This window comes from Camelina sativa, chromosome 4 (assembly GCF_030686135.1).
Source record: "Camelina sativa cultivar CO46 ecotype springtype chromosome 4, ASM3068613v1".
Taxonomy (NCBI): Eukaryota; Viridiplantae; Streptophyta; class Magnoliopsida; order Brassicales; family Brassicaceae; genus Camelina; species Camelina sativa.
In genome coordinates, this window is record NC_141883.1 from 10,452,277 (window position 1) to 10,469,919 (window position 17,643).

The following is a 17,643-nucleotide window of genomic DNA, read 5'->3' on the forward strand; positions in this document are numbered from 1 at the left end:
CTGTCTTTTAAAAATTAATATATGTTGATAATACATAAATGTCTCATCTTTTGTTTTCAATCTTTTTCCATTGACTTTATTTTGACTACATCATATCCTTCATATCTTGTTTTCGAAATGTTTACCTACAGATATTTGTTTGATCTTTTCCAGGTTGTGAGGGATGCAATCTCTTCTGGAGTGGATGGTTATGATGCCGAAACTCGCAAATCAGTAAGAAAGGCTGCCCACGGTCTTCGCTTATCAAGAGAAACTGCCATGTCCATTGCCAGCAAGGCTGTGAGTATCTCACTATTCACTTTCTCCATGTTTGGTATTAGGATTTGATTTTTTCCGACTTCTCATAGCAGGGCATGAAAAACAAAGCTCTTCATTGATGCAGGTCCGTAGGGTTTTCACAAACTATATCAGACGAGCAAGAGCAGCAGAGAACCGGACCGAGTCAGCAAAGGAGCTCAAGAAGATGATAGCTTTCAACACGTTAGTTGTGACTGAAATGGTTGCTGATATTAAGGGAGAATCATCTGATAAGGCACCTGAGGAGGAGCCTGTTCAAGAGAAAGAAGTAGATGGTGAAGATGAGGAATGGGGATCTCTTGAATCGCTAAGAAAGACGAGACCCGACAAGGAAATTGCTGAGAAGATGGGCAAGCCTGGCCAGACTGAGATAACTCTTAAAGATGACCTTCCCGACAGGGACAGAATCGATCTCTACAAAACATACTTGCTCTACTGTCTAACCGGAGAGGTAACAAGAATCCCTTTTGGCGCCCAGATCACAACAAAGAGAGACGATTCAGAGTACGTGCTTCTGAATCAGCTTGGTGGGATTCTTGGATTGACTTCGAAAGAAATAGTCAACATTCACGTAGGTTTAGCCGAGCAGGCTTTTAGGCAACAAGCTGAAGTGATTTTAGCTGATGGCCAATTGACAAAGGCTAGAGTAGAGCAGCTAGACGAGTTGCAAAAACAAGTTGGTTTGCCTCAGCCACAAGCCGAGAAGGTTATAAAGAACATAACCACAACAAAAATGGCAAACGCGATAGAAACTGCTGTTAACCAAGGAAGACTGAACATTAAGCAGATACGGGAGCTCAAGGAGGCAAACGTGAGTCTTGACAGCATGATCGCCGTGAGCCTGAGAGAGAAATTATTTAAGAAGACAGTGAATGACATATTCTCATCAGGAACAGGTGAATTTGATGAAATCGAAGTTTACCAGACAATCCCATCCGATCTCAGTATTGATGTGGAAAAAGCCAAAAGAGTTGTCCATGATCTCGCTCAGAGTAGATTATCAAACTCCCTGATCCAAGCCGTGGCATTACTCAGGCAGAGAAACGCTAAAGGAGTGGTATGCAAATCCTCTTTCCCCCTATTTATCTTGACATAAACTCTGGATATTTCAGCTTGTAGGTATGACTCGTGTATGCTTCTTCTATGGCTACAGGTCTCGTCGCTGAATGATTTGCTTGCATGTGACAAAGCTGTGCCGGCTGAGCCGATGTCATGGGAGGTCTCAGAGGAACTATCCGATCTATATGCTATTTATTCCAAAAGTAATCCTAAACCCGCGCAGGAAAAAGTCTCGAGGCTGCAATATCTGCTGGGAATAGATGATTCAAGTGCAGCTGCGCTCCGTGAGATGGAAGATGAAGCATTATCTTCTGCTGCAGAAGAGGGCAATTTCGTCTTCTAAATCTATGGAGAAATAGCTTGAGTTATTTTGTATTGTTTTATGGTCGAGGGAGGTAAAACGATTTTTGAGTTTAAAATTTGACCAAAGCCTGTGAAAATTTTGTATCAGAACCAAAAACTTGACCTGATTGGAATAAATTTAAAGATCCACAATCAACAAGACGTGAACAAATAATGCCTAACTAGTACCTCAAAAGTGCTCAAAAATCAAAATATAATTATGAAAAACTCAAGAAACTCTATGAATCCTAGAATAAGCCAATGTGTAAGGAATTTTAAATATTATGCACATACTCTATATGGCGTCACGTGATGTGTGTTTCTGTTAAAACATACTCCCTCCGTATATTTTGAGTAAAAGTATGGCGTCAAATAATGCCATACTTCTTTGTTTACATTATGAAACAAAGAAAACCCTCTTAAACATCATCTATACTATTAAACGGAAGGAGTAAAAGATATAATAACATTTACTTCAATGATTGAGAATTTGACCGTAAGTGGAAGTTATTGTTGTTTATTGAGGTCTCACATGACTGAACATCAGAACATGTTCAGATCTGATCTCATTATAGTAAAGAAGTACTGTTTTTGGCGAAATTTCTCATTATACAAAAAATATGTCTGCTAAAGACCCCTTATGATGGTTGTCACTTTCCTTCTTCTTTATCATGTAAATTGTAAATCATGTAACTAATATAGATGAATCGAAGCTACTAGAGTTTGATATGATTCAATCGATTGATTCATTGAGATGAAACATAGTTCAGAAATTATTTCTGAGATTACAAAAAAGTGAAAAATTAATAACAAATTAGGAGAGAGATTCCAAAAAGAAGAAGCAGAATCATTTAACATCTCTGAGTAACATCTTGACAATGGAAGCGTAACATCCTGAAGATTTAGCATTAGTATAATGATTGGATCCGTAGTCTAAACTCGCAGCAGAGTCGAACAACATTGATCTCCTTCTGTTCCTTCTGCTGCACGAATCAGAAGTCCTCAATGGAGAAGACGTAACCGAAGACGAGTGTGACCTTGTTGATGAAGACGAAGTAAAAGAAGAAGCCGGAGACGATGGGGAGCTACGATTCTTGGGAAGCAAGGAACCAAAGAGAGTGTTGGTTTTTTTAGGGTTTACGGGTGTTTTTGTTGAGGAAGGAGAAGTGTAGAAGTAAGAAGGAGGAGGTGTGAGTGGACCTGAAACCGGAGAATTGAAATCAGAATCAGAATCGAAACCTGACAAGGAGGATCGTTTAAAGAATCGTCTAGGGGTTCCGGGCTGAGACTCCCAGTTAAAGGGAATGGCGGCCGATGATCCGCCGTAATAGTCACCGTCGACGACCACGGAGAGGATCAGTTTGGTCGTGGAAACCCTAGAACGATCCAGTTGAGTCATTTGGACACTTTATGTTAGGAAGTGACTTTTGTTTCTTGGCTTATTGCTCAATTATAAGAACTATGGAGAGAAAGAGACTTGACTTTTTTTTTTTTATTGGGTGAAGAAGATTTAGATTCAGATTCAAAAGTTTTGAATTTTTTTTGTCATCTTATTTTAGTATAGATTTTTGAATGAGTAAAAAAATATATTAGAATCTCGAGGTGTGATGTCTCTGGACTCTGCTTCATGGAAGCCACTGAGAGTATTATCTATAGTTCCAACATTGATCCAATTTTATTTATATAATACTTAACCTGCACACTCTTATATTCTTCAACTAGACAATATTGTTAAAAGTCAATGTAACTCCGAGACACTTGGGAGTTGGGACTTTTGCTTAAATATGCAAGCTTAATCTTGTTTGCACAGGTAAAGCTCTTACTCATACATATCATCACCTAATGAAAAAGAATAAGAGAATACTTAGAAATGGATTGCACATTTCACACACACAACTGTAACGTTCTTGTTTCCCAAACTTTTATTCCAAAGCATACATATTACATATATAATATAAGGATATATGCCTAATTAAACCTGTTAAAGTTAATCAAAGCAGCCCTAAAATGGTTGAAAAGTCAGAGAGGTGGAGGTGGTTTATCGCTGAAATAACGTGTGAGAACCTTGCTTTCAAGAATGGCTAAGGCATCGCTAGATTTTATGCATACAAAAAAGATGTTTATATTATCACTATTGTACACGAACTAGCTAGAACCAGTGACTTACCACATATATTAATCTTCTCGAGATAAACATGAAGCACCTTTTGTCACCTTAATTAATCTTTTTTCGAGTCCATTAACTTGTTTTATACTTTTGAATTCTCTATTAAATACCAATGTGTTTAGTAATGAGTTGGCACAAGAGGAAGAGCTGAAGAGATAAAAATTAAAAGTAATTGAAAAGTTGTAAGAAAACTGTATAAGAGTGTATCAAGTAGTAGTCTTTGTTTTCTTATTAAAAGTAGAATTAAGTTAATTAATAAACATTAAAGGATAATTTAGTTTATATATTAGTTTAAAACATTACACAAGTATTAAATGAAAGGACTAAATTATCCAGAAATTTATTGGAAGGAAAAATATTTTTTTTTTCTCCAGAAATCATATCATACAGATTTAAATAAAATATTATCTGCAAAACCTTAAACAAAAATATTAAAAAAAAAAACAAAACAATTTCTTATTTATAAAACCTTATAAGTTTAAATAACATGAATGAATATAAAAGTTTTTTGAAAATTTAAGAAAAAAGTGTGGTTCACAAAAAAAAGAAGAAGTTAAATTTAAGTTATTTATTATTATTTTTTTTGTTAAAATTAAATTTAAGTTATGTATAAGGCATATTGGACCTAGAACACCTCTTACAGACCACAAACAATATGGACTGGATGTTGTATCCGGTTTGCTTTAAACAAATTTAAAATTCAACACTTAAAAACCAAAACAAAACAAAGAAAATAAAAAACCGTATAAAAAAAAGTTTTAAAAGCTAAAAATACAAACGTTTTAAAAAGCTGAAAAAGAAAAAAACACTAAAACGTTTTTAAAAACATTGGTACCTTCCAACAATAGGGCCTTTAGGAAAGCCCACTGCTGTGTAGATGTTTTGAAACCAAAATGGATTAGCTATTATATTTATAGGAGTTATGGGTTAGTATCTATTTATTATATTTTCGATGTGGGACTTGGTTAATTTTTAAAAGCGTATTGGGCTTTTATTCGATCAAAGAGGCTTATGGCGGCGACTGTGTGTGGAATACTGTGGATGCTTTGTAAGTGAAGTGTATTAAAATAAAAGTTGCTGTCACGATCAAAGTGGAGACAACGACCACGGAAGAACTTACAAAAATACAGAACACAGAGAAATATACTCTGCATCAGAATATCAGATGCTCTGTGTTAACACACGCACATATAAAACCCCATTTTTATCAATTTTTAACACAGTCATCATCGATTGGGAACAAGTCAGTGCAGATATCTCCATAGAATCTAGTAACAAGATCAAGGAAGATAGTGTTATTCAGATTATTCCAATAATAGAGAAACTCTTCCATGTCCATCAGATCATCAATTTTCCCATCTTCAACGACCATATGGATCATATAGTTCTCGAAGCTTCTACAAGCCTCTTTCACACCATTTTCCTTTGACATGTATCTTTGACTCTTCCTCGCTTTCTTGTTCCTTTGCGTCTCAGCCAAAGGAAACATCTTCCTTGAATGCAGAAGCTTCACATCGTCGATCAGACTAGCTGCATTGGGCATAGTATGATAAAATTAAGATCAAAACTGACCTACAAAATGGAAATAGTTACAAAGAAAATTGTTGTTACACGGGGAACTTCTGGGTCTGATGCGGCTCATCCTCTGATCTTTATTAGTATTGAGGAAACAGAGACAAGACAACAAACTAGAAGAAGAAGACTGTGTGGTATTGACATTGCCAAAACGGGCATGGAAGAAGGAGATGAGTCTGTTGCATGATCTTGAAAGCTTTGATTTCAAGCTCATCAAACTTGACTTCAGTCTCATTCTAAATCGTTGCAACTCTGTTTGGTTTTTGTTGTGACGTATAATGTTAGTTTTGGGAGGGTGGTTTGTGTTACGTGGTCCTCACGTCCTTTCCCTTTGAAGTCGTAATGGTGGTAACCATGACCTTTTAGACCTATTTCTTTAATAATATACCTCAAGGTAACACAAAAACAAAATGTAGTTTCAACATTACCACAGAAATCTCAAAGCATATATGTACGGCTACTTGAAATTTCCAAATCTTTAGAAAACTAATAAATCAATTAGTACAACCCAAACTTTGGACCTAGCCGTTAGGGTTCTCTGATGTTCACTCTTCTTGTCCCGAACCGAGCCGCTTCATTATTTACCTTGATCATCTGTCACTCTGTGGAACCCTAGTTTGACTGTCTGAGTCGTTGACCCAAAAACCCAACAAAAGGTTTGGGTCCAAAGCATACGTGTCTTGTATTGTTTTGCCGAGTATTATGCAAATATGTCTTTTATTCTCTACAGTATTTTTTTGACACTATTATTGTTATACTTGTGTGTGACTTTGCTATAAGTTAATAGATGGGACCTGAACCTGAAATCTTGTTCAACCTTTTTTTGTTAAAATCCCTTTTTTTGGTCACGTTCACCGAATCATGTTTTGGAAGCAACTCACCAGAAATATTCTGTTTAGTGTCTAATCCCCTCCCAAACAATTGAAATCTTACAAGTGACAAAATTTTAGGAAATTTTTATGTTCAGTAATGATTTCCCGGTTCAGATGGGACAATTTATATCAATTTGATACTGTTTGGGAGAGAAACCGGAATGGGTTTGGTACAAAACAGAAGACATTCTACGAAGTGGACCCATACTGTTCTGTCCTAGTCCCCTACATACATGCAAGTCTCAATCTTCACTTTCTTCTCTATTTTATATCTGTCAGTCTGTCACGAAGCATAGATTAGAATCTCTTTAACTTCGGACAAAACTCTACAGCTTTACTTTCTTTTCTATGAGAAGATCACAATTTTTTTTTGTTGGAAGCAGAGATGAGGAATTGTAAGTTCAGATTGTCAGCTATGATCCCAAGTGAATGGTTCCACAAGCTCAAGAACATGACCAAACTCAGAAATAAGCATTCTCCACCTCCTCCTTATTCCTTCAACACTACCAAGAAGAGAAAGACTTCCTCTGACTCTAAGTCTCTGTCTCTTCCTTACTCTTCAAGCTCTTACATCTCCGATAGATCACGCACTTCCTTAGAGTCTAAGACCTTTCGAATTACACCAAGAAACTCTCTTCACAAATCACAGAGCAAAAGGAAGACTGTTTACAAGCCTTCTCCTCCTACCTCTTCTTCTCTATCTGCAGATTTCAACAAGAAGAAGATCAAATGTCTTCGACAACAAGACTGTTCCCCTGCCTCTACCAACTCGAAACTCAGTTCTTCTGCAGATGATTTCATCATCAACATATACAACAGAGATTCCAAGAAGAAAATGTCCAAAGAGATCAGGGTGTTTGATTCAACGGAGAAAGCCTGCCCTGGAAGTAAACGAACCAAGGAATTGCGTAAAACCCATCATCCATCTGTGGAGGTTACCATTAAAGAGAAAAAGGAAGATGCATGTAGAATCCAGAAGAACCATCAGAAACCATTAGTTTCTAGTGGAGGAAGATCATCAGTAAAATCTCCAAGGATAAAACTAAGAGTGAGTTCTCCTAGACTTCAATTCTCACCTCGTAGAAGCACATCGAGATTGCAGAACACACAAGTTTGTGACAGTTTTGCAGTAATCAAGAGCTCTCTTGATCCCAAGAAGGATTTCAGAGAATCAATGGTGGAAATGATAACAGAGAACAACATCAGAGCCTCTAAAGACTTGGAGGATCTTCTAGCATGTTACCTTACCTTGAATCCCAAGGAATATCATGATCTTATCATCAAGGTTTTCGTTCAAATCTGGCTTGAAGTCATAAACCCTAAATTTGCATCCAAGTAAGAACGTGTAGTAAGTGATGTTGTTAGCATAAACTATGATCAAATGCATTAATTCTCCTGTTAATTGTAGCTATTTCAAAGAGTCTGATGCAGCTGTGGAGATTTCATTTGCAAGACCAGTTTTGTGTTTTTTTTTCTCTGTATAACGTGACAAAGACTGTTTCTGGACTGAGAGATCCAAATTACAGCAATAAGCCTTTAATCCCATGACTCTCACAAAAACCGGATATTTGAGGCAAAAAATAAAAACAGCTTTCTGAAAAGTGGTCTAAACTGTTGCATGAGAGTTATGGAAAAAATATCTTGATGAACATTGAAAAAAAAAGGCGAAGCAATAATCATATAACTTTTGTAAGAACAAACCTTGGATTAGATTAGGATTGATCGACTTTGGTCAATAGTAATGAGTCATATTGCAAGAATGAAAAAGATGGGAAATAACAAATGTACTAGAGCAAAAATAATAAAAAAAAAAGCCAAGAGTGTAGTGACAAGAGGCACACGGAGAGGAGTCAGAAACCCATCAAGTACTTAGCAGCCATGGGTTCCAGTCATAATGAATAGGGAAGCTGGAAACATGAAAATGGAGCCTGAAGAACATAATCGCTAGAGAGAGAAAGTAACACTGACACAGAAGAGGATATGATTAAAGAGGAAAAGCAGATAAAAAGAAAGTTTTCAGAACCTAAACGCTGTGTTGTGTGATAAAGAAGAAGAAGTTGAGGACCACTGTTTTGCTGCTGTTTCCCAATGCTCATCTCCCACCTCTACCATTTATACAGTTAGTACATTATGGATATTTCTCTGGAATTGATCAACCACATACATATAAACATTAAATAGACAACACCAGGCTCAAATGGGATCCAAGACATTTATCATTGGTTAATCTGTCTTTTGATTGCTTGTTTCAAGCAAGAAACAGAATGTTGTTTCTTAAGTTTTAATTAAGCCAATAAAAACCATAATAGCTTTGATATAAACTGAGATGAACTGTTATTAGATTAATTAAGGAGCCTAGTTTGGTTAACAAAACGATTTACTAGATATTATCATCATCATACGCACAACTTTTACCTGTCTTAAAGACAAAGGCGACAAAATGTTACCCAGTTTTTTTACATTCCATATATGTCATTGTTCAGCTCTTGTTGTTACTCGTCTAGACAAGAAAGGTCTGATGCCTACTCCAGAATTCCAGTTCCTAGAATCAAAGAATAGAAAATTGAATGACTGATTTATACATATATGATTTGTAAAGTAAAAGATCATCAACTATTAGAACACCAATCCTACAAAGCTCACAGGCTCATCTAACCCATTAAAAAGTTAGATTGACATGAATGTGTTTGCACGTTGGTTTGCTAATGCTACTATCAACTCAGAACATGAACGGTCAAAATTAGAGAACCATAAAACCCATCGACATATTCAAATTGGCACTTTTATAGTACATTCCATTACATGGTAAAGTGGTAATGTTGATAGTATTTCAAGAGAATCCAGAGAACTATATTGCGTATTAAGCAGCACTATACATATGCTCACAGGTAGAGTTTCCCTTCAAAACTAACTTGTTAAATCACCGCGACTATTGGGTTCTAAGAACTAAGCTCACTGTTTGTGAGAGTTCATATCATCTTTTTCCTACATACGCACTTTAGTTTTGGGAACTGAGATGCTAATGAAGTATTAGTGTTCTTCTTCATTCAAGGTCACCAGTGTGACGAAAGTACCTTAAGATTATGTATATATTTAACTCACCTACTCAAGGACGGCGCTCTTCACGCCTCATCTCAACTCGAAATTTATCTTTAATATCGCCCTGTGGGATAGTGTATCTACTATTAGCAACATGACAAAATCAACTGTCTGAGAAATGAATAACGTGCAAAAAGATTAGTGAAGCTGTGTACATTAGTTCTACGCACTAGAATAGGATTCTCATCTTTGATCCGCTTCCAGTTTGCACCATACCTGAATAACAAAAGCATCAAATGAATAAAATTGCATGAAAAATGTTCATCTGATAAACATCTAAGAGACTTTCAGGTTTCAAGTACTTTTCAAAGCCTTTTAGTACGGCCAGCGTTTCTGCAGTACACCACGGGACTTTCTTCCTCCTAGCACCTTCTGCACTTCGGTTTCTCTTCAAAGGAGACATGACAATTTTTTTACGTTTTGATTTATTATTTATTTCACCATCATCGCCCGGTTCTCCATCGGAATCATCAATGGAGTCTTCCCACTGAAATGTGAAAAAAACAAAACCGTTAGAAGAAAACAGGTCCCACATTATACTTTTGCATGAATAGCAGATTATTCTAACTCAGCTATAGCTGCAAAAACGAATATGCAAAAGATCAATTCAAACAAGACAAAGCTCAAGACTAATTTCCCACCAAGTGCAGCAAGCTGGTTAGCCAAAATGAAATAATGGGAAAAGATGAAAGAATGAATCAGGATAGTAGTGCTTAGAAAACTTAGTAAAAATGTGTGTGTGCCACCGAACTAGCTATCTAAAGAAAGTAATACGATGAACCAAAAACGAAATGTAAATTTACTTCATAAGTATGTGCTGTGGTACGTCGCTCCATCAAGCTAGGCCTTGGTGAAACGTTTGTTTCAGAAGGATTAGCAACATCATTTTCTTGTTCTGTAATCGACTCATTGTTTAAATTTGACGGTCCTCCTTTTCCTAAAGCTTCCATCAGCTCCATTTGACTAGCTCTAAGCTTTCTGAGCGCTCTGTCAACAACTGCAGATGAAATGGTCTTGTATCGATGGGGCAAAGGTTCAGCTTTTGACCCTCCAGAAGTGGATCTTTCCGGTTCAGTATCTGATAGGTTCGGGAATTCATCAGACAAAAAGCACAATCACATAGTAACAAAGTTAATAGAGAGATGAAAAAAGAAACAAAAGTTCAGAAAGTGTAAACCTTTTTCTTCATCCATAGCTTCAGACGCCTTACTGTTATTAATCACCTCATTCTCTCTTGCTTCGACCATTGACTCTGTCTCTTCAGATTCTTCACTAGTTTCAATCTCGTCCGATGCATCCATATTAGGATTCAACTCGGCAACAAGGTTGGGATTCAACTCAGAAACAACCTTCCTCAAACTAACCAAAGCTTTGTCTCTCGTATTCTCATCCATCAAACTCTTACAAGTCTTTTCGTCACTGTGGGCCGTCCATAATCTTCGACAGCTATTCAAAAGGTCACTAGTAACCAAACAACTAACCTTATCACATAAAGGCATAATCCTACAAACCCATATCGATCTGATTGCTTCAATATAAGCCTTTTTTGCATCTTTCTCAAAAGCGAGACACTTGGCTGTGCACTCCACAGCAACTTTACAAAACGCTTCCTTGACTGATTCGGGTACCTTAGAACCTTCTTTGTGTAGAATCTCCACTAGATTCTCTAACCGCTCGAGATTCTTCTCCTCCACAACACCATCCTCAATCTCCATGAAGATCCCTTCGAGTATAGCTTCCTTCCACTGCGACAGTGCCATTGTTGTTGCTTAACTCAACCAAACAATGTTAGGGCTTTTCGGAGAAATTCGCACTCTCTCGCTCTTCGATTCCGTTTCTCGAATTGGGTTGTTCAGGAATGGTCAATTAGGTTAGTAAAAACTTCAACTTTTTCAATTCACTTTCTTTCCCCGGGGGTTCGATTTCAGAGACGAAGCGATGGAGGAAGGAAGGAAGAAACAGATATACTCTTCTTTTTCTGCCGTTTCCATCTTTTAAAATAACAACGCGTGTCGTTTTATGTAGTCCAAAAACGGCTTACATGTCATATCCTTACGGAGAAAACGGCAATAGTGATTTTTTTTTTTTTTTTTTTAAATCCTAAAAAATCAGAAGAGGGGAGTAGCGGCGGAGTCGGATTCATAGGATACAGAGAAGCAAAACCTAAGAAGCTGCAGCAGCAACACTTGTTCACGAGTCGCTATCTCCTCCTCAGAACGAGAACAATGTCTGCATCAGCGAAGAGCGTTTCGACCTTAGACAATGTAGTGGTGAAGTCACCGAACGATCGGAGGTTATACAGAGTGATTGAATTGGAGAATGGATTGTGTGCTCTGCTTATTCACGATCCAGATATTTATCCCGAAGGCTCTGTTCCGGATCAAGTTGATGAAGATGACGAGGACGGTGAAGAAGAAGAAGATAGTGACGGAAGCTATGAAGATGATGATGAGGAAGAAGGGGAAGGAGATGAAGAAGATGATGAGGATGAGGATGAAGATGAAGTGAAAGAGAAAGGAGATCATCAGACTAAAAAGGTTTTTTTAATTTAAGCTATATTAGTAGTTTTCTTATTTTATTAAGGTTTGATTTTGAACTGTTTGGTGTCGTGTGTCTTAGGCAGCTGCAGCTATGTGTGTTTCAATGGGAAGCTTCTTGGATCCTCCGGAGGCGCAAGGATTGGCTCACTTTCTTGGTCTTTCCATCTTTCTATGAGTTTGAACTACTGTTTGAATGCACTTTTTTTTTATTTCTTTTTTCTTTACTGATTAAATCACTCTAATGTTTATGTTTTGTGCAGAACACATGCTTTTTATGGGTAGCACTGAGTTTCCCGATGAGAATGAAGTAAGCATTGCACTATTTTCTGTGTTTGCAATCGTTTGGCACTATTTATAGATTCGTATAGTGTATTATGCTAACTTTATAATTTTCTAGCATGATATATGTGTGAATTCTTCCGGGTTGGATTTTGTTTTGCTTGCAGTATGATAGTTACTTGTCCAAGCATGGTGGAGCCTCTAATGCGTACACAGAAATGGAGCATACTTGCTATCACTTTGAAGTCAAGAGAGAATTCCTTCAAGGTGCCTTGAAAAGGTACTGAAAATTATTTGAGCTGCCACTCCACTTATCTGTTTAAATGTCAATTGCTGTAAATATACCAAGGCAGGCGATATATGTATCAGTATGCATGCTTAGATTTTGTCATCATTTCAGTTTTTTGATGACATGGTAAAGGAAGATGTCTTGTTCTATTATCCCTAGTGCTCTTAACTATGTAATCACTTTCATTTTACCTAAACCGTTTGCTGTAAAACATTTTCCTTTTCTGTTAGGTTTAATCTTTTTCCTTTTCGTTTGTGTTCTTCAGAAGGTTTATTTGACTTAAGATTTGTTTTTTTTTTGTTATTAGGTTCTCTCAGTTTTTTGTTGCACCGCTTATGAAGACCGAGGCTATGGAACGAGAACTCCTTGCCGTTGATTCAGGTTTCTCTTGCCTGTTAATCATACACTTATTTCTTTGTTTTAATCTGTCAAAAGATCCATCTCCAATCAACATTCAGATAAGTTAACCTTTTAATATGGTAAAAGTGTCTTGCTAACAAAATCCAAATTTGTAGAATTTAACCAGGCCATCCAAAATGATTCATGTCGCCTGCAACAACTTCAGTGCTATACGTCTGCAAAGGGTCATCCTTTTAATAGGTTTGCATGGGGTAAGGATATCTCGGAGTACCTTTCTAGCCACACTTAAGATATTCATGAAATTTTATAATATTAACGTGTCCTTTATGTGCTCTGGAAGGTAACAAGAAGAGCTTAAGTGGTGCAATGGAAAATGGGGTTGACTTACGGGAATGTATTGTGAAATTATATAAAGAATATTACCATGGTGGATTAATGAAGCTCGTTGTCATTGGGGGAGGTAAAATTCTCTAGATGTATAATGTGTTTGGTGGTGATTCTTGGAAAGTCGCTATATACATTCCTAAAGATTGGCTTGTGTTACTATTTTAATTTGTTGAATTTAATGGCCACCTTTAAATCTTGCAGAATCTCTTGATATGCTTGAAAGTTGGGTTGTAGAACTATTTGGTGCTGTAAAAAACGGATCCAAAATCAGGCCAACTCTGGAGGCAGAAGGTCCTATTTGGAAAGGCGGTAAATTATATCGCCTAGAAGCGGTTAAAGATGTTCATATTCTTGATTTGACATGGACTCTCCCCCCTCTTCGCCATGCATATGTGAAGAAGCCGGAAGACTATCTAGCACATCTATTAGGACATGGTAAGAAATCAAATCCGATTTATCTTTGTATAGCATTTTCTTCAAGTTTACTTGTGCATGTGCGCATTGAAGAATGTTGTTTTTAACATTTTGTTTTAGAGGGTAGAGGAAGTCTGCATTCATTCCTCAAAGGTAGGGGTTGGGCAACCTCGCTCTCTGCTGGTGTTGGGGATGATGGAATTAACCGCTCGTCTCTAGCCTATGTTTTTGGCATGTCCATACATCTCACTGACTCTGGTTTAGAGAAGGTAACTTTACATAGATTTATATAGTTAATATTTCTGAAGTTTGGCGCAGGGAAAGATTCAATCATTTTCAATCGTATATATAACCCTCTGTCCCTGACTTTTCAAGTAAAATCTATAGTGGTTTCATGTTCTGGTTGGCAAATTGACATAGCCTGTTGCTAGCTGCATATAGTCTCGTGCTTGTCAGATTTACTTTTGTTATGGTACTAATTCTCATTTTGACCTTCTGACAACTTTTGTTAACAGATTTATGACATCATTGGCTACGTTTATCAATATCTCAAGCTATTGCGTGATGTGTCACCACAAGAATGGATATTTAAGGAACTCCAAGATATTGGGAACATGGACTTTAAATTTGCTGAGGAGCAGCCGGCAGACGATTATGCTTCTGAGCTCTCAGGTTTGTGCTTATATACTCATTTGTCTAGTTCTTTTTGAGTGAATCTTTTAAGGGGCTAATAGTGCTTCAACTTATTAGTTTCAGAACTTACCATGCATAGATGTGTACATGTAATGTAAAAATCTTCATCATGGTCATGGGTTTCTGAGTTCATTGTAAGTGTTATTGTACAGAGAATATGCTTGCGTATCCGGTGGAGCACATTATTTATGGTGATTATGTATACCAGACATGGGATCCAAAGTTGATAGAAGATCTTATGGGTTTCTTCACACCAAAAAACATGCGGATTGATGTTGTTTCGAAATCCATCAAGTCAGAAGGTATGTTAAAGTTTCCTGGAGTATGTAACTTTTGGATGTATATTTATATTCTTACTATCTATTTTCAAACTTTGCTTGTTTCAGAGTTCCAGCAAGAGCCTTGGTTTGGTTCTCGTTACATTGAGGAAGATGTTCCATTGTCGTTGATGGAAACATGGACCAATCCTTCAGAAGTAGATGCCTCTTTGCATCTTCCCTCGAAAAATCAATTTATCCCATGTGATTTTTCGATCCGAGCCATTAACTCTGATGTGGATCCCAAAACTCAGTCTCCTCCTAGATGTATAATTGATGAACCGTTCATGAAGTTCTGGTACAAGCTTGACGAAACTTTTAAGGTTCCTCGTGCAAATACGTACTTCCGCATAAATCTGAAGGGGGCATATGCCAGTGTGAAGAACTGCCTTTTGACAGAATTATTTATTAACCTTCTGAAAGACGAGTTAAACGAGATAATCTACCAGGCAAGTAATCGTAACTATTTTTTAGGAGGACATTTTTAGATGCTTTTGTTTTGGTATTGACATGAATATCTGAATTTCTGCAGGCCAGTATAGCAAAACTTGAAACCGCTTTATCTATGTATGGTGATAAACTAGAGCTTAAAGTGTATGGCTTTAATGAGAAAATTCCAGCTCTTTTATCAAAAATCTTAACCATAGCCAAATCCTTCATGCCAAGCCTAGAGCGATTTAAGGTATGTGAATGTTTGCATGTATAATTGTCATACTTTTTATCCTCATTTAATCTTGAAGTTTAAATTTGGTGTCATTTTCATATTCTCATTCATTCTTGATTCAGCTACTTTTTCAAACTAAACTTGTAGGTTATCAAAGAAAACATGGAGAGAGGCTTTAGAAACACTAATATGAAGCCTTTGAACCATTCCACATACTTGAGACTGCAGCTCTTGTGTAAGCGAATCTATGACAGTGACGAAAAGTTGTCTGTGCTAAATGATTTGTCTCTCGATGATCTCAACAGCTTTATTCCTGAAGTCCGTTCTCAGGTAACAAACTGCATCAGTGTGATACCTAATTTGCTTAATAAACAGCTCTTGTGATTGTTCTTGAGTTTTGTTTAAATCAGGCAAAAAGGGTAGGTAAAATTTCTGTTATGTTTTCAGATATTTATTGAGGCTCTATGTCATGGTAATTTGTCCGAAGACGAAGCAGTGAACATATCAAACATATTCAAAAATAGTTTGACGGTTGAACCGCTCCCAAGCAAATGTAGACATGGAGAGCAGATAACACGTTTTCCTGTGAGTGCCAAACTTGTAAGAGATGTCAGTGTGAAGAACAAATCTGAAACAAACTCAGTAATTGAGGTAAAAAGGAAATTGTCTTTTTCTGTAAAATGAGTTGGCCAAGAAGAAAACATAGTACTTTCCTCGGGTATAATCATGGTTTTGAATTTGAACCAACATCTGATTTGCAGCTTTACTATCAAATCGAGCCTGAAGAAGCTCAGTCAACAAGAATGAAAGCTATGCTGGATCTCTTTCATGAAATCATAGAAGAACCATTGTTCAATCAGTTGAGGTTAGTCATGTTTACCTATTTTGTTTGATAAATCAAATTGTATTTATGTATAATCATATAAATGCGAATTTGGATATAGGACAAAGGAACAGCTCGGTTATGTTGTCGAGTGTGGCCCTCGCTTAACATATCGTGTCCATGGTTTCTGTTTCTGTGTTCAATCTTCCAAGTACGGTCCAGTCCATTTGCTCGGGAGAGTCGACAACTTCATAAAAGAGATTGAAGTGCTGTTGGTAAGTTTGTAATAAAAAGAAAACATCTGAGTTTCGTTAAATAGTATCCCACGTAGCTCTACTAATGTTACTCGGGGCTGTAATTGCAGGAACAATTGGATGAAGAATCATTTGAAGATTATAGAAGCGGTATGATTGCTAGATTGCTGGAAAAGGATCCTTCTCTCTTGTCTGAGACAAATGAGTTATGGAGTCAGATTGTTGACAAAAGGTAACGATCTCATTTAGTTTCATATAAAGATTCAATGAGTTGCTTTGATCCATATCGGTCACCAAGTAAATTCGAAATGGGTGTTAAACCGTCGCAGGTACATGTTTGATTTCTCCCACAAAGAAGCAGAAGAACTGAGAAACATACAGAAGAAAGATGTGATCAAGTGGTACAAAACCTACTTCATAGAATCTTCACCAAAATGCCGTAGGCTTGCGGTTAGGGTTTGGGGATGCGATACCAATATGAAAGAAAGTCAAACAGATGAGAAGTCGGTGCAGGTCATAGCAGACGCTGTAGCTTTCAAGTCGACTTCTCAGTTTTACCCCAGCCTTTGCTGATAGAGAAACAACATTTACACAAGAGTTTTGCTTTGCTGCTGCTTTTTTTTTTCTTTCCCATTCACCCAATTTTATTCAGTACCTTAAATGGATAAGTTATAAATACATTTGGGTGACAAACACCAATAACGCCTCTATTTATTTTGTTTGTTAAGAAGATTTGATTATATGCATTTAAATTAATGTTTTATCCGTTGGATGAGGTTAAAATTTATTGTCTTGCTATCATAAATTTTACCCAAAAAGAAGCAGCATTAACTAAAAAAACATTCAGAAAAATGTAGTCATCAGTTTGTGAAAACCTTGCTACAAATATACCATCGACTCTCCAACTAGTAATAAAAACACAAATTGGAATATTCTTCTCCATTAATGACAGGTAAAGTTGCCACAATTAATGAAAATAAAATTACTGTGGAGTGAATTTCTTACAAACAAAACCAACGGTAAAAAAACAAAAGATCAGAAGATTTAATTTCGTAATTACGATAATATCCCGCGGTGAAAATTGCTGGTAGGGCCAAAACAAGTAATGTATCTTCTTCCTCTCTCTCTCACTATTTTTTCTCTGGACGGTGCTGGTGTGACTGCAGGCAAAGGGAGAGAGAGAGATCCATCTCATTGCAGAAATAGCATTTT

General features: G+C 36.9%; 4 protein-coding genes and 2 pseudogenes across 9 annotated transcripts; 3 read left to right on the top strand and 3 right to left on the bottom strand.

Annotated features, from left to right (window-relative positions):
* Window positions 1–117: 117 nt before the first annotated feature.
* Window positions 118–1,855, top strand: LOC147945696 (protein TIC110, chloroplastic pseudogene; annotated as a pseudogene). The gene is made up of 3 exons (XR_015596279.1): window positions 118–279; window positions 383–1,354; window positions 1,451–1,855. The product of XR_015596279.1 is annotated as a protein TIC110, chloroplastic pseudogene (transcript).
* Window positions 1,856–2,427: 572 nt separating this feature from the next.
* On the bottom strand, window positions 2,428–3,206 carry LOC104754855 (uncharacterized). Its single transcript, XM_010477142.2, has one exon. The coding sequence runs from the start codon at window positions 3,095–3,097 to the stop codon at window positions 2,546–2,548; it is 552 nt and encodes a 183-aa protein (XP_010475444.1). The 5' UTR covers window positions 3,098–3,206; the 3' UTR covers window positions 2,428–2,545.
* A 1,700-nt stretch (window positions 3,207–4,906) lies between these two features.
* LOC104754854 (transcription repressor OFP17-like) lies at window positions 4,907–5,773 on the bottom strand. Its single transcript, XM_010477141.2, has 2 exons — window positions 5,477–5,773; window positions 4,907–5,395 (listed from the first exon to the last, which is right to left on the bottom strand). The coding sequence occupies exons 1-2, from the start codon at window positions 5,673–5,675 to the stop codon at window positions 5,073–5,075; spliced, it is 522 nt and encodes a 173-aa protein (XP_010475443.1). The 5' UTR covers window positions 5,676–5,773; the 3' UTR covers window positions 4,907–5,072.
* Window positions 5,774–6,586: 813 nt separating this feature from the next.
* LOC104754853 (transcription repressor OFP4 pseudogene) lies at window positions 6,587–7,855 on the top strand (annotated as a pseudogene). The gene has a single exon (XR_015596698.1). The product of XR_015596698.1 is annotated as a transcription repressor OFP4 pseudogene (transcript).
* Window positions 7,856–7,997: 142 nt separating this feature from the next.
* Window positions 7,998–11,343, bottom strand: LOC104754852 (uncharacterized). Of its 3 annotated transcripts, none has more exons than XR_762161.2 (7): window positions 10,589–11,171; window positions 10,215–10,489; window positions 9,714–9,898; window positions 9,567–9,627; window positions 9,415–9,475; window positions 8,728–8,854; window positions 7,998–8,417 (listed from the first exon to the last, which is right to left on the bottom strand). XR_762161.2 is itself a non-coding variant. In XM_010477139.2 (6 exons), exons 1-5 carry the CDS (start codon window positions 11,169–11,171, stop codon window positions 9,419–9,421), a joined length of 1,161 nt encoding a protein of 386 aa, XP_010475441.1. In that variant the 5' UTR covers window positions 11,172–11,343; the 3' UTR covers window positions 7,998–8,854; window positions 9,415–9,418. The 3 variants fall into 3 exon arrangements, 1 of the variants encoding a protein (XP_010475441.1); XR_015596697.1 differs by having other exon boundaries at window positions 7,998–8,454; XM_010477139.2 differs by having other exon boundaries at window positions 7,998–8,854; window positions 10,589–11,343.
* Window positions 10,660–17,214, top strand: LOC147945697 (nardilysin-like). Of its 2 annotated transcripts, none has more exons than XM_087510131.1 (20): window positions 10,660–11,281; window positions 11,524–11,948; window positions 12,031–12,106; window positions 12,212–12,258; window positions 12,398–12,510; window positions 12,827–12,900; window positions 13,035–13,130; window positions 13,220–13,339; window positions 13,468–13,701; window positions 13,801–13,949; window positions 14,196–14,352; window positions 14,526–14,675; window positions 14,760–15,139; window positions 15,223–15,372; window positions 15,502–15,684; window positions 15,802–16,005; window positions 16,116–16,219; window positions 16,299–16,452; window positions 16,542–16,663; window positions 16,761–17,214. In XM_087510131.1, the coding sequence occupies exons 1-20, from the start codon at window positions 11,197–11,199 to the stop codon at window positions 17,002–17,004; spliced, it is 3,267 nt and encodes a 1,088-aa protein (XP_087366257.1). In that variant the 5' UTR covers window positions 10,660–11,196; the 3' UTR covers window positions 17,005–17,214. The 2 variants fall into 2 exon arrangements, with proteins under 2 accessions (XP_087366257.1, XP_087366258.1); XM_087510132.1 differs by having other exon boundaries at window positions 10,896–11,281; window positions 11,527–11,948.
* Window positions 17,215–17,643: the final 429 nt, after the last annotated feature.

Excerpts from the sequence above, each read along its gene's own strand:
- LOC104754855 (XM_010477142.2), bottom strand. The coding sequence starts at position 3,097 with ATGACTCAACTGGATCGTTCTAGGGTTTCCACGACCAAACTGATCCTC.
- LOC104754854 (XM_010477141.2), bottom strand. The coding sequence starts at position 5,675 with ATGAGACTGAAGTCAAGTTTGATGAGCTTGAAATCAAAGCTTTCAAGA. Across the intron at positions 5,396-5,476 it reads CAGACCCAGAAGTTCCCCGT|CTAGTCTGATCGACGATGTG; the intron begins GTAACAACAATT and ends TGCCCAATGCAG.
- LOC104754852 (XM_010477139.2), bottom strand. The coding sequence starts at position 11,171 with ATGGCACTGTCGCAGTGGAAGGAAGCTATACTCGAAGGGATCTTCATG. Across the intron at positions 9,628-9,713 it reads GTACTAAAAGGCTTTGAAAA|GTATGGTGCAAACTGGAAGC; the intron begins GTACTTGAAACC and ends TTTGTTATTCAG. Across the intron at positions 9,476-9,566 it reads TTCTAGTGCGTAGAACTAAT|GGCGATATTAAAGATAAATT; the intron begins GTACACAGCTTC and ends ACTATCCCACAG.
- LOC147945697 (XM_087510131.1), top strand. The coding sequence starts at position 11,197 with ATGTTAGGGCTTTTCGGAGAAATTCGCACTCTCTCGCTCTTCGATTCC. Across the intron at positions 12,511-12,826 it reads CTTCAAGGTGCCTTGAAAAG|GTTCTCTCAGTTTTTTGTTG; the intron begins GTACTGAAAATT and ends TTTTGTTATTAG. Across the intron at positions 15,373-15,501 it reads CAAGCCTAGAGCGATTTAAG|GTTATCAAAGAAAACATGGA; the intron begins GTATGTGAATGT and ends CTAAACTTGTAG.